Here is a 9,536-nt window from a genome sequence, read left to right on the forward strand (position 1 = left end):
TGGGGGGGCGGGGGGGGGGGCTGAGAAGTGCGCGCTGCAGAGCTGCCCCTGCGTGCCCGCGGACCTGGTGTCTTGACTCTCTCCAAGATAAACTCGGAGCAAGCATTTCTGCCTTACGCGGGCTCGAATACCATTTCCACGGAACAGCTAACTGCACCCGAGAAAACACCGGTGTAGGTGAATGAATGAACATGTCTCTGCCAACGTGTATCTTCACCCACAAAACTGTAGGTGCGTCCGCCCCCCCCCCCACATATCGCCATGGGCATAAACACAGTGAACGGCTTTACATTTTAAAAATGAAACATGACTGTGTTTCATATTCAAGGGAAATATTTTTGAAGCTTTTATAAAGATTACCTAATTATCTGGATATGGGTATCTGAGGGCACATAGCTTGTGTTAATATTTACCTAAAGTTCCCTTACCAACCAGCAAAGCATATATTATATACTTATTTGTCTAGAGATGATAGGTTCTATAATAGATGAGAGAGAAATAAATCTGTATTACTTCTTTGGAGGGAAATTCATTAATAAGCCAAGCACTGAAAAGAGAGTTACAAGTATTTTAAATCACAATGCAGGTGCTGGCAGAAAAGGATTTTCCTAAGGCTTCGGAGTAGGCAAGGAATCACACAAAGGTCCCCCTCCCCATGCCTTAAGAGTTGCACATCTGCAAAACTTGAGATGGTCTTTTTCTCACATCCATTTGCTTAGAGTGGAAGGAGAGAAGGCTGCCTCTGGAGACAGCTGGAATTGGTGGGTTCACAGCGTCTCCCCAAGCTCCCATCCTAAAAGTATTTCCTTTCCTTTCACCCCTACCCATTCCATCAGCCTGCCCCAACCAGCACCCCTGTCCTGACCAACCCATACATGACTCCAGGCTGTGCAAGCACAATGCACGCCCATCGCAGCACGTGTTCCCCGGCGTGGGCACTAACTCTCCAGGAGTGTCCGCAAGCCGGGACTTAGCAATTATGCTCCCTAGAAATGCAGAAGTCCCTCAAGTGTGAGGAGCCTGGGGTGGTCTCTATGCCTTGAAAGATATTTCTTCTTATCTGAGTTCAATTTTCTCTGACTCTGCGAGCGAGTGCGGTAATCTTTGGGAAGAGAAAAAAGTGGATGGCCCCCTCCTCCTTTCTAGTTCTTCAGATTTTGTCCACTTTGCTGCATGTACAAGGCAACTGAGAGAAAAAAGTTGCCCTTGAGAGAAAAAAAGAGGGAGAGGAAAAAGTGGTCCTAAATACTCTTTAGAGAAGGGGAATTTGGAAAGGGGGAGGAGGCAGTGAGGGAAGGAAAGTCTAACACCCCCCCCAAGGGTGTCATAGGGATAAATTTCCCACCAGTCACTAAAACTGCACCAAATTATATCTTTTAAGGAAGATTGAATTAATTACCACCAGTTGGAATCTTGTTCCAAGTACCCAAACGAACTCCCTCCTGCCTTTCTGCTCCACAGATCCCAAGCCTGGTTGGCCATTTTAACAAAGAGGGGTTTATTCGTCAACCCCCCACCCCTCCCAACCAAATTTAGTTGAATCTTGGGTCTTCACTTCCCTCTTTATTTGAGATGGGGAAATTCAATTTTCTTTCTTTTGATAAAGCATCTTCTGGAGGTCCTTCAGTTGCTAGTGTCCTGCTTGATTGTTCTCAAATTAAAATGATTAGACTGTATCCTCTTCTGTGACTTCTGAGGGTGTCTGGTCACGTGGAGGACTAGGCTGTGTAATTTCCCCCCTTCCTCATGATGAAATGTACATTTATCCTCCACCATCTGCCTCTTAGGGTTCCACCAAATTCCAGTTCCCAACATCATAGTGGCATTAAGGGAGTCTCTCACCTAGTTAGAAATGAGACGTCTAGCCCTTCAACACTTTTATATTTAGTCATTCTTTGGGACAGGTTAAACAGTCCTCTTTGATACAGAAGAATGATGTATTGGGGTCCACAACCCCTTCTTTTCCTGAGAAAAACGTTATTCTCCATATCTTCTTTGAAAGTAACTGGAAATCTGAAAGAGAGAGAGATTGGTCAGCCTTCTCTGAGGAGCCCCAAATCCAAACTTTAAAAGATGGAGGAAATGATTGATAGTGATAAATGCTTTTTCCAAGCATTCGGTTTGTTGGCTTTCTGACCAAAAGGGGCCTTTGTTAGATCTCTGCAAGAAAGCCAAACCCAGCTCCCAGCAAACACTCCTCCACCTCTTCCCCACCCCCCTCACTCCCTTGTCTAACTTGAAAATGAACTTGGACTTCCCTCTCAGACAGGCCCTAAAACCAGGAGAGATTTTATTTGTCTGTTTCTGAAGGGCTTCCTAAAAGGGGGAGGTGTTTTGGGGGGAGGGGGAGGGAACAGAGAGCTCTCACCCACAGCAGAAGATGGGGCAGGGGTAGGGGCTCCGGGGAGGCAAGAAGGGGGAGGAAGTACTTGTTAATTTCTAAACTCCATGTTAATTCTCTGAATTTCTTTTGTCAGTGGAGGGTGAGGAAAGGACAAATGACAGGCTGAGATGTTGCCAAGAGAGACAAGAGAGTAGGAGGGATGAGATTAGAAAAGGGATGGTGCTGGGGAAGGAGAAAATGAGGAGGCTGGGAAGGGCCTCCATCAGGAGGTTGGCCAGACTGTGGGGGCAGGGCCCGGAAGCAGTGGAAGAAAGAGGGCTGGGGTAGGGACCCTGGAAGCCACTGGAGGAGGCTTCCTGAGAGTTCTCCATGGCAGGGGCTGATCTCCCCGCCAACCCAGTGCACCACCAGGCAGGATCTCCGATTGTGGGCAGGTTGGAGGAGAATCCAGGAAAAGACTGGTGATAACAACCTGAACCTGAACTCCTGTGTGGATCCCTGCAGAGCCAGAGAGGAAAGTTTGATGTGGTCCCCCAAACTCTCGGCCAGCGGGCAGCACCGCAAGTCCTAAGTTGACAGCAGAAGGGAGTGGATTTCCCTGATGCCTAGAAGAGGGAAGTGAATGGGGTCTAGAGGAAGGCAAGTTAGGGTTTGAGAGTGAAAAACTCTGAAACTAGGAGCAAAGGGATGCCTCAGCCGTCCTGGTCCCATGTTCCCTCAAGCTGGGGGCCCAGGGAGGGAGAACAATAAAGGAAGACGCCAGGATGGCAGCCATTGTCCAGCAGGTGAGTTCCCAGGCTGAGATGAGAGGTCTGGGTGGCCCTTTTCTGAGGCCAGACAGCAGGGGTGAAGAAAATAAAGTAGAACAGGTTCCAGAAGGATCCAGGAGCCTGGGAGGTGGGATCTGTGTCTCCACACTCGTTGGGTCATCCCCAACCTTCCAGAGCCCAGAAGGGGAGGGAAAGAGGAGAGAAGGCCAGGGAGCCCCAGGGTCAATCACTTTTCTTTCCTCCTTCACCTATGTCACCTTTGCAACCCACCAAGAATTTGCGCTGAGTGCGCAGGAGCCTCTCTCACTCAGACACACTGTCGGGGGTGCCCTTCCCTAGGCTTTCCCTGCACCCCCAAACCCTTCTTGTATGTGGCCTCTCCACCCAAAACATCCCTTTCTTTCCTGGGTAGTTCAAGCCCTATGTCCTCTGTAATCTGCAAATCTCCTTTTCCATTCTGCAGCCCGTGCCCTGGACAAGAAAGGGCCCCCCAAACGATGCCCGCCCAATAAGGCCCCAAGTCTGGGTCAGAATCCAGACCCCATGGTGGCGAGGCTCTTTGTTCTCGGGCAGCCTCAACCCACCCCCTCCTTTTTTTTTAACTGAAATTTCTCCCATAAAAGAAGGGGGGGCAGGAGCTTAAGAGATTCAAGCTTTTTTTTTTTTTTTTTTTAATCCTGGGGAACTTGAAGGAAACAAGAAATTGTGGGGAAAAGAAAGGGAAATCAACTGATGCTTAATTCCCAGAGAGAAGAATCTGGGAGTAGGAATACACCAACTTCATTCCTCTCCTCCTTCTCCCTGGCCTGGTGTTTAAGGTACACCCAGCCCTCAAACGGGCTCATGAGGCTTGCACCCGCCTGCTGCAGACGCTAACTTACACCTCTGACTTGTCTTTAATATAGTGGACCAGGAAGTCCACCCCTCGCCTTAGGAAAGGCGCAGGCAGCTGCCTCTTCATTTTCTTAGTATTTTCCTGGGGGATGTGTAGGTAGATAGGATGAGTATGTAAATTAAGTGTGCATCCAGAGAGATAAACAGACCAGCAGAGATCTTTATTTGCATATAGAGGATGTCAGCAGAGAGCTGGGTATCTTCAGGAACACGTTGGGTTCTGTCCACAAGGGCATGTGCTGGAACAGTGCATGCAGCCTGCACACGGTCCCAAATCCACAGGCCAGGAGAGCGCGCACTCGCGCGCGCGCGTACACACACACACACACACACACACCCACACCCACACTTTCAGTGAGAAGGCACGCTATCTCCTTTGTATGCTGGACACTTAGAAAAGAAGAATTTCAGAGTTGAACTTATCCTGGAACTCAGTCCCGAGAGCAAGCTAAGGACAGAGTGGCTCCGCCGCCTAGCCGTTGCAAATGTCCCTTTGAGAAAGGAGCCCAGAGCAGAGCCGGGTCTTCCCGACGGGGCGGAGGGGCTATTTTCCGTTTTCCTTTGATATAATGAAACGCTGCGTCTTTACTCCCACACCAGCAGCTCAGCTGGAGACCGGGGAGTCACGTTCCTGTTCTTTTCTCTTGATTTCCTCTAAACTTTCCCCGCAGCCAAGCTCCAGAGCCCCGTCCGCGAAGCCCGGTGGGCGAGGTGTGGCGGTGCGGTGGGGGGGCGAGCGCCCCGCCGCGGGTTTCAGCGCCCGGCTCTCTAGGGCGGCATCGCCTCGGAGATGTAATTACTACGTTTCCAGTGGTGCATATTCTCCTGGAGTGTTTAATTTGGTTTTATTTGTGTCTCAGCGAGATCCACATTTGTTCTCGGGGGAGGAGAGAGAAGCGACCCCAGGCTTAAAGTTAATTAACCAACCAGGCTTTGCTTTCCGGCGCCCGCCCGCCCGCCCGAAGGCTCTTGGACTGCAGCCTCGCTGCCCGCTCCCGGCGCGCCCCTGTAGAGGAGTCGGTTTCAGACGCCGAATGTCTTGGGGGAACCCAGCGAAAGAACCGGGAATCGTTCAGAGTACGCGGACACGTCTCCAGATGCTTTGAACGCCCTTAGTCCTGAACTTCCCCTCCTCCAGCCTCCCCACACCCCCAAGTCTCTTGGGGGGCCTACATCTTCGCTGGCTGGTCTTCTTGATGAAGGAGACTTTGGTTCCCTCTCCTCTCGTTGCTAAATTTTGGCCGCATCGTGCCCCTAATAAATGGAATTGTAAAATTGCCGGGTTAATTAAATCTATATCTCATTGCAATAGGAATAGTTAATGTCCTTACATAAACCTGGAAAAGAACATACTATTAATTTTATTTATTGCTGGGCCGCCCTGCACCCAGATCCTTCCCGCCGTTCTGCCCCCTACTCCCAAAGGCTGGGGGAAGCGTGTCTTTGGGTCCAGGTCCGCGGAAGACACATCTGGCATTGGGCTAGAGCATTCCTGGACTGGGAAGGGAACCCCAAGAATGGGGTGGGCGGTTCAGGCCCTTTGTTTCTCCTGGCTGCCCCACAGAGCCTTGTCCCCTGTCCACGTAGCCCTGGGTTCTCCACCCAGCACTTCCAAGTAGCAGAAGCCAGGGTCCCTGAACCACCTCTACACCTGCGGCAGGAAAACCTCAGACCTCCTCACCACCTACCCCCACCAGCCAGGCAGCAGGCAGATGGGGGGGGGGGCAAGATCATACGGCCCAGTTTAGACTGGCCAGCCCAGTGTTTGCTCTCCTTGTTTTATCTTGACCTTGGACTCTGAGGCAGGGAAGCCAGTTTCCTAGCCAAAAGCCATCTCCCAGCAAGCCCCCACCTTCCCCTGGCTCATCTCTTCTCCCTCCACCATCATCAGCCCTCAACACACTTTCAAGCTAAGCCGGCTTAGGTTTCAAACCTTTCTGTTGTATTTTCTTCCTACTGCCAGCCCAGCCCAAAGCCTGCTTTCAGACTCTGAGGTGACCCTTCCGGAAGAATATCACACTGATAAAGAGTATTCCTTTTTTATCCTAACTCACCGACACCAAGGCATGCTCCATCGTCAAATACCACCTTTCCCATGCAGGGAGAAGGGAGGTGGCCAGTGGGCCGCATCTCAGTACAGACTTGGCATTTGCTCTCAGGTTCGAGGGATCCAGAGGGTCTGGACTAGCCTGGGGCTACTGCGTGGCCACCGCCCGCTTGCCATCTGGACGGGAGCACCCAGCGTTTAAAATCCGTGGCAGTGGCAGGAAAGAGGGAGATGCTGCAGCCCCTCGCCCCTGTTTGTTTGTTTGTTTGTTTGTTTGTTTTCCTCTCTATTACCTCTTCTCCTCAGGGAGGCCCTGTGCTGAAAGGAAACTTGGCTCAATTCCATGGAGATACACTCTGGAAAGGGGTGACTCTATTAAGGAGCTAAACTGGGCATGGGAAATCCAAGTCTGGAGACTGGTAAGGAAGGGGGGGGGGCTTTTTCAAAAATCAGTAAATTGGTGTTAATTTTTTCTTTGATATATGGGGCAATTTTAAAGCATGAAGACACTCCACACTGAAAGGGAGTGACCCCCAGAAAGCCGTGGGAGCTAAAGTTAGAGAACTGTGTTGATCCTGGCTCTGCCCCTGGGCCCTCTTAGGCCGGCTCAGCCCAGGCTGCAGAGGGCGGAGGCGGGCCCGCGAGGCTTAGGTCGGTCCTTCGGGGGTCTTACAGAGTTGCCCCTGGGAAAGGTCCCTCAAAAGGTGCAGATCGGCCGACTCTCATTCCACGTTTCCTTTTGTACACCGATCTGAGAGCGCTTGCTCTTGTCCGCATCGAGGGCTTTTTAGCTTTCCTAGACCGAATTCTTCCCCCTCCTCCCGCCCTTTTTGAAAATCTTACTCCGAGGCTTTTCATTTCTATTGTACATTGAAATATCAATCTATTCTATTGCCCTCATTTTCCTCCTTTTATTCTTTCTCCATTTTTCACTGACAGCATCCCTCGACCCCCTCCGTGTAGTGATGTGTGTGTGTATGTGTGTTTTGGGGCTATCATATCCTCTCAGCCCTCTCTGCTCTGCGGTGGAGGTGGAAGAGCCAAAAGGGTCCCTCTCAGACAACTGGGGCTTTGGAGACAGTGGCTGAAAGTCGGAAATGGAAATGCAATCCCGGCATCGAAGTCTCCCGCTGCGCGGCTTCGGGTTCTTTCCATCCACGAGCTCTAGGGGATTATGCCAGGGCCAGAACCAGGGCTCCCCACGCCTTGCCCGCACGCTTCCGCCTGCTTTCTGGTTTATTCAGAGAAAAAAAAAATCCAGTTTCTCCCCAACCCTTAGCCCCAACCCCAATCCAGTCACAGCGACCGTTTTTTTTGGGTAAGGCTCAGTCTCCCCCATAGCCAACCTAAACCTAAATCTAGAGGGAGGCGCCCAGGAACAGTCCGAGTCTCTCCAGACCCCTTTGAGTCGGCCAAATTCAGCCTCCCCCTCCTCCCTCTCCCTCCCTCCCGCCTGCTGGGGGGGGGGCGTTGCCCTGTCCCTTTAAATCTCGCAGCTCCCCCTTCTTCGCCCCTTCCGAGAGCCAATCAGCAGAGACTTGTTTCCTTTTGCCCCGCCCCACAGCGAGGGGTGGGAACACCTGGAGACCGGGCCCCGGAGTCACGTGCGTTGGCCGCGTCACGTGGGCGCGGGAGGGGTGCCTAGGGGAGCCGGGCGGGAGCCGGCGGATTTCTTAATGAAGTGTCTCCGCATGCGTAGAGGGAATGTAGGGAGGTAGGTGGAAGCACCAGGAGGAGGGGAGGGGAGAAGAGGGAAGGGAGGAGGGATGGGGGAGGGGAAAAGGGAGCGAGGTGTCTCCCCAGCTCGCTGCCTCTGGCAAGTGGAGTTTTTAAAAAGCTCGAGCAGATCATGTCATGACGACTTCGCTGCTCTTGCATCCGCGCTGGCCGGAGAGCCTTATGTACGTCTATGAGGACAGCGCGGCGGAGAGCGGCAGCGGAGGCGGCGGCGGGGGAGGCGGCGGCGCGGGCGGCGCGGGGGGCGGCTGCAGCGGAGCGAGCCCCGGCAAAGCCCCCAGCATGGACGGGCTGGGCAGCAGCTGCCCGGCCAGCCACTGCCGCGACCTGCTTCCACACCCCGTGCTGGGCCGCCCGCCGGCTCCCCTGGGCGCCCCACAGGGTGCCGTCTACACGGACATCCCGGCCCCGGAGGCGGCGCGCCAGTGCGCCCCACCGCCGGCGCCCCCCACCTCGTCCAGCGCCACCCTGGGCTACGGCTACCCGTTCGGTGGCAGCTACTACGGCTGCCGCCTGTCGCACAACGTGAACCTGCAGCAAAAGCCTTGCGCCTACCACCCGGGCGATAAATACCCGGAGCCGTCGGGCGCCCTGCCCGGTGATGACCTGTCCTCCAGGGCCAAGGAGTTCGCCTTCTACCCCAGCTTCGCCAGCTCCTACCAGGCGATGCCCGGCTACCTGGACGTGTCGGTGGTGCCTGGGATCAGCGGGCACCCGGAGCCGCGTCACGACGCGCTCATCCCCGTCGAAGGCTACCAGCATTGGGCTCTCTCCAACGGCTGGGACAGTCAGGTGTATTGCTCCAAGGAGCAGTCGCAGTCCGCTCACCTCTGGAAGTCTCCCTTTCCAGGTAAGGAAGGGGCGCGAGCGCCGCCGCCGCCGCCGCCGCCGCAGCAGCAGCAGCCAGGGACCCCTCCCCGCCCTGCCTGCCCCGGGGCTCCGCGCCTCAGCCACCCCCGCCGTCTGGCCCCGGCGCGCCGGCTCTGCTGGGCTGCCGCTGGAGCCGGCCGGGCGAGCTGCGCTGAGGAATGCGCCGGGGAAGAAATCTGCTCCGACACGTTCCCCGGAGCTGCCCGGCCGAGAGTGAAGCAATCACAGGCGCCCGAGCGCCGGGCTGCCGGCTCGGCTCGAGTCGGGAGCTCGCCTCCTCCTCCCCCAGCCCGCTCTAGTCTCTCGCGCGGCTTTTGGCCCCCGAAGCCCGCTTCCAGCCAGGAATGGGGGTGGGGTGGGTTTTGGGTGCTTTGGAATCCGAAACCACCAGGACAAAAGCCTCAACCCACCGAATAATTGAGGGGGAAAAAAAAAGAACAATCTTGCCTGAATTTTCAAGATCGTTCAAGCACTAGATAGGTTTTTGTTGTTGTTGTTTTTTGAATAGGGATCTAATTTGCCGGGTCCAAAGAAATGCAGAATATTTTCTTTTCTTAATTTATTTTAAGAATTCGGCCACGAATTTTCTGATCCTTAAAGGAGCAGAACTAAAATCTCTGGAAAGGATGTGGCGAGAAGGGGGTTTGTATCCCTCTCCTGGGTTATAAAATTTTCTTTGCCTCTCTGGTATCCTGAGCTCAAATCCTGTGGGTGTTCCCACTGCCAACTCCCCCAAATGTCAGGGAGAGAGTTCTATGCCTCAAACACAGAAAAAGGGGAATGAGGATGAGAAGTGAGGGACTGAAGACCTGTTCTGGATACATCTGGGATCCAGGCCCAAGCTAGGGACCTCTAGGTCTTTGCCTGTGTATGG

At 53.8% G+C, this 9,536-nt stretch overlaps 1 protein-coding gene across 1 annotated transcript in view; it reads left to right on the forward strand.

The window, feature by feature from the left end:
* The first annotated feature begins 7,864 nt into the window (after window positions 1-7,864).
* LOC121105379 (homeobox protein Hox-C13-like) overlaps window positions 7,865-9,536 on the forward strand; it is a 1,914-nt gene continuing 242 nt past the window's right edge. Inside the window, exon 1 of the mRNA XM_040641960.1 lies at window positions 7,865-8,679. Coding sequence (XP_040497894.1) covers window positions 7,910-8,679 — 770 coding nt within the window. The 5' untranslated portion in view covers window positions 7,865-7,909. The remainder of the gene's footprint in view (window positions 8,680-9,536) is intronic.

The sequence above is a fragment of the Ursus maritimus genome, unplaced genomic scaffold (assembly GCF_017311325.1).
Source record: "Ursus maritimus isolate PB19 unplaced genomic scaffold, ASM1731132v1 scaffold_26, whole genome shotgun sequence".
NCBI classification, from domain to species: domain Eukaryota; kingdom Metazoa; phylum Chordata; class Mammalia; order Carnivora; family Ursidae; genus Ursus; species Ursus maritimus.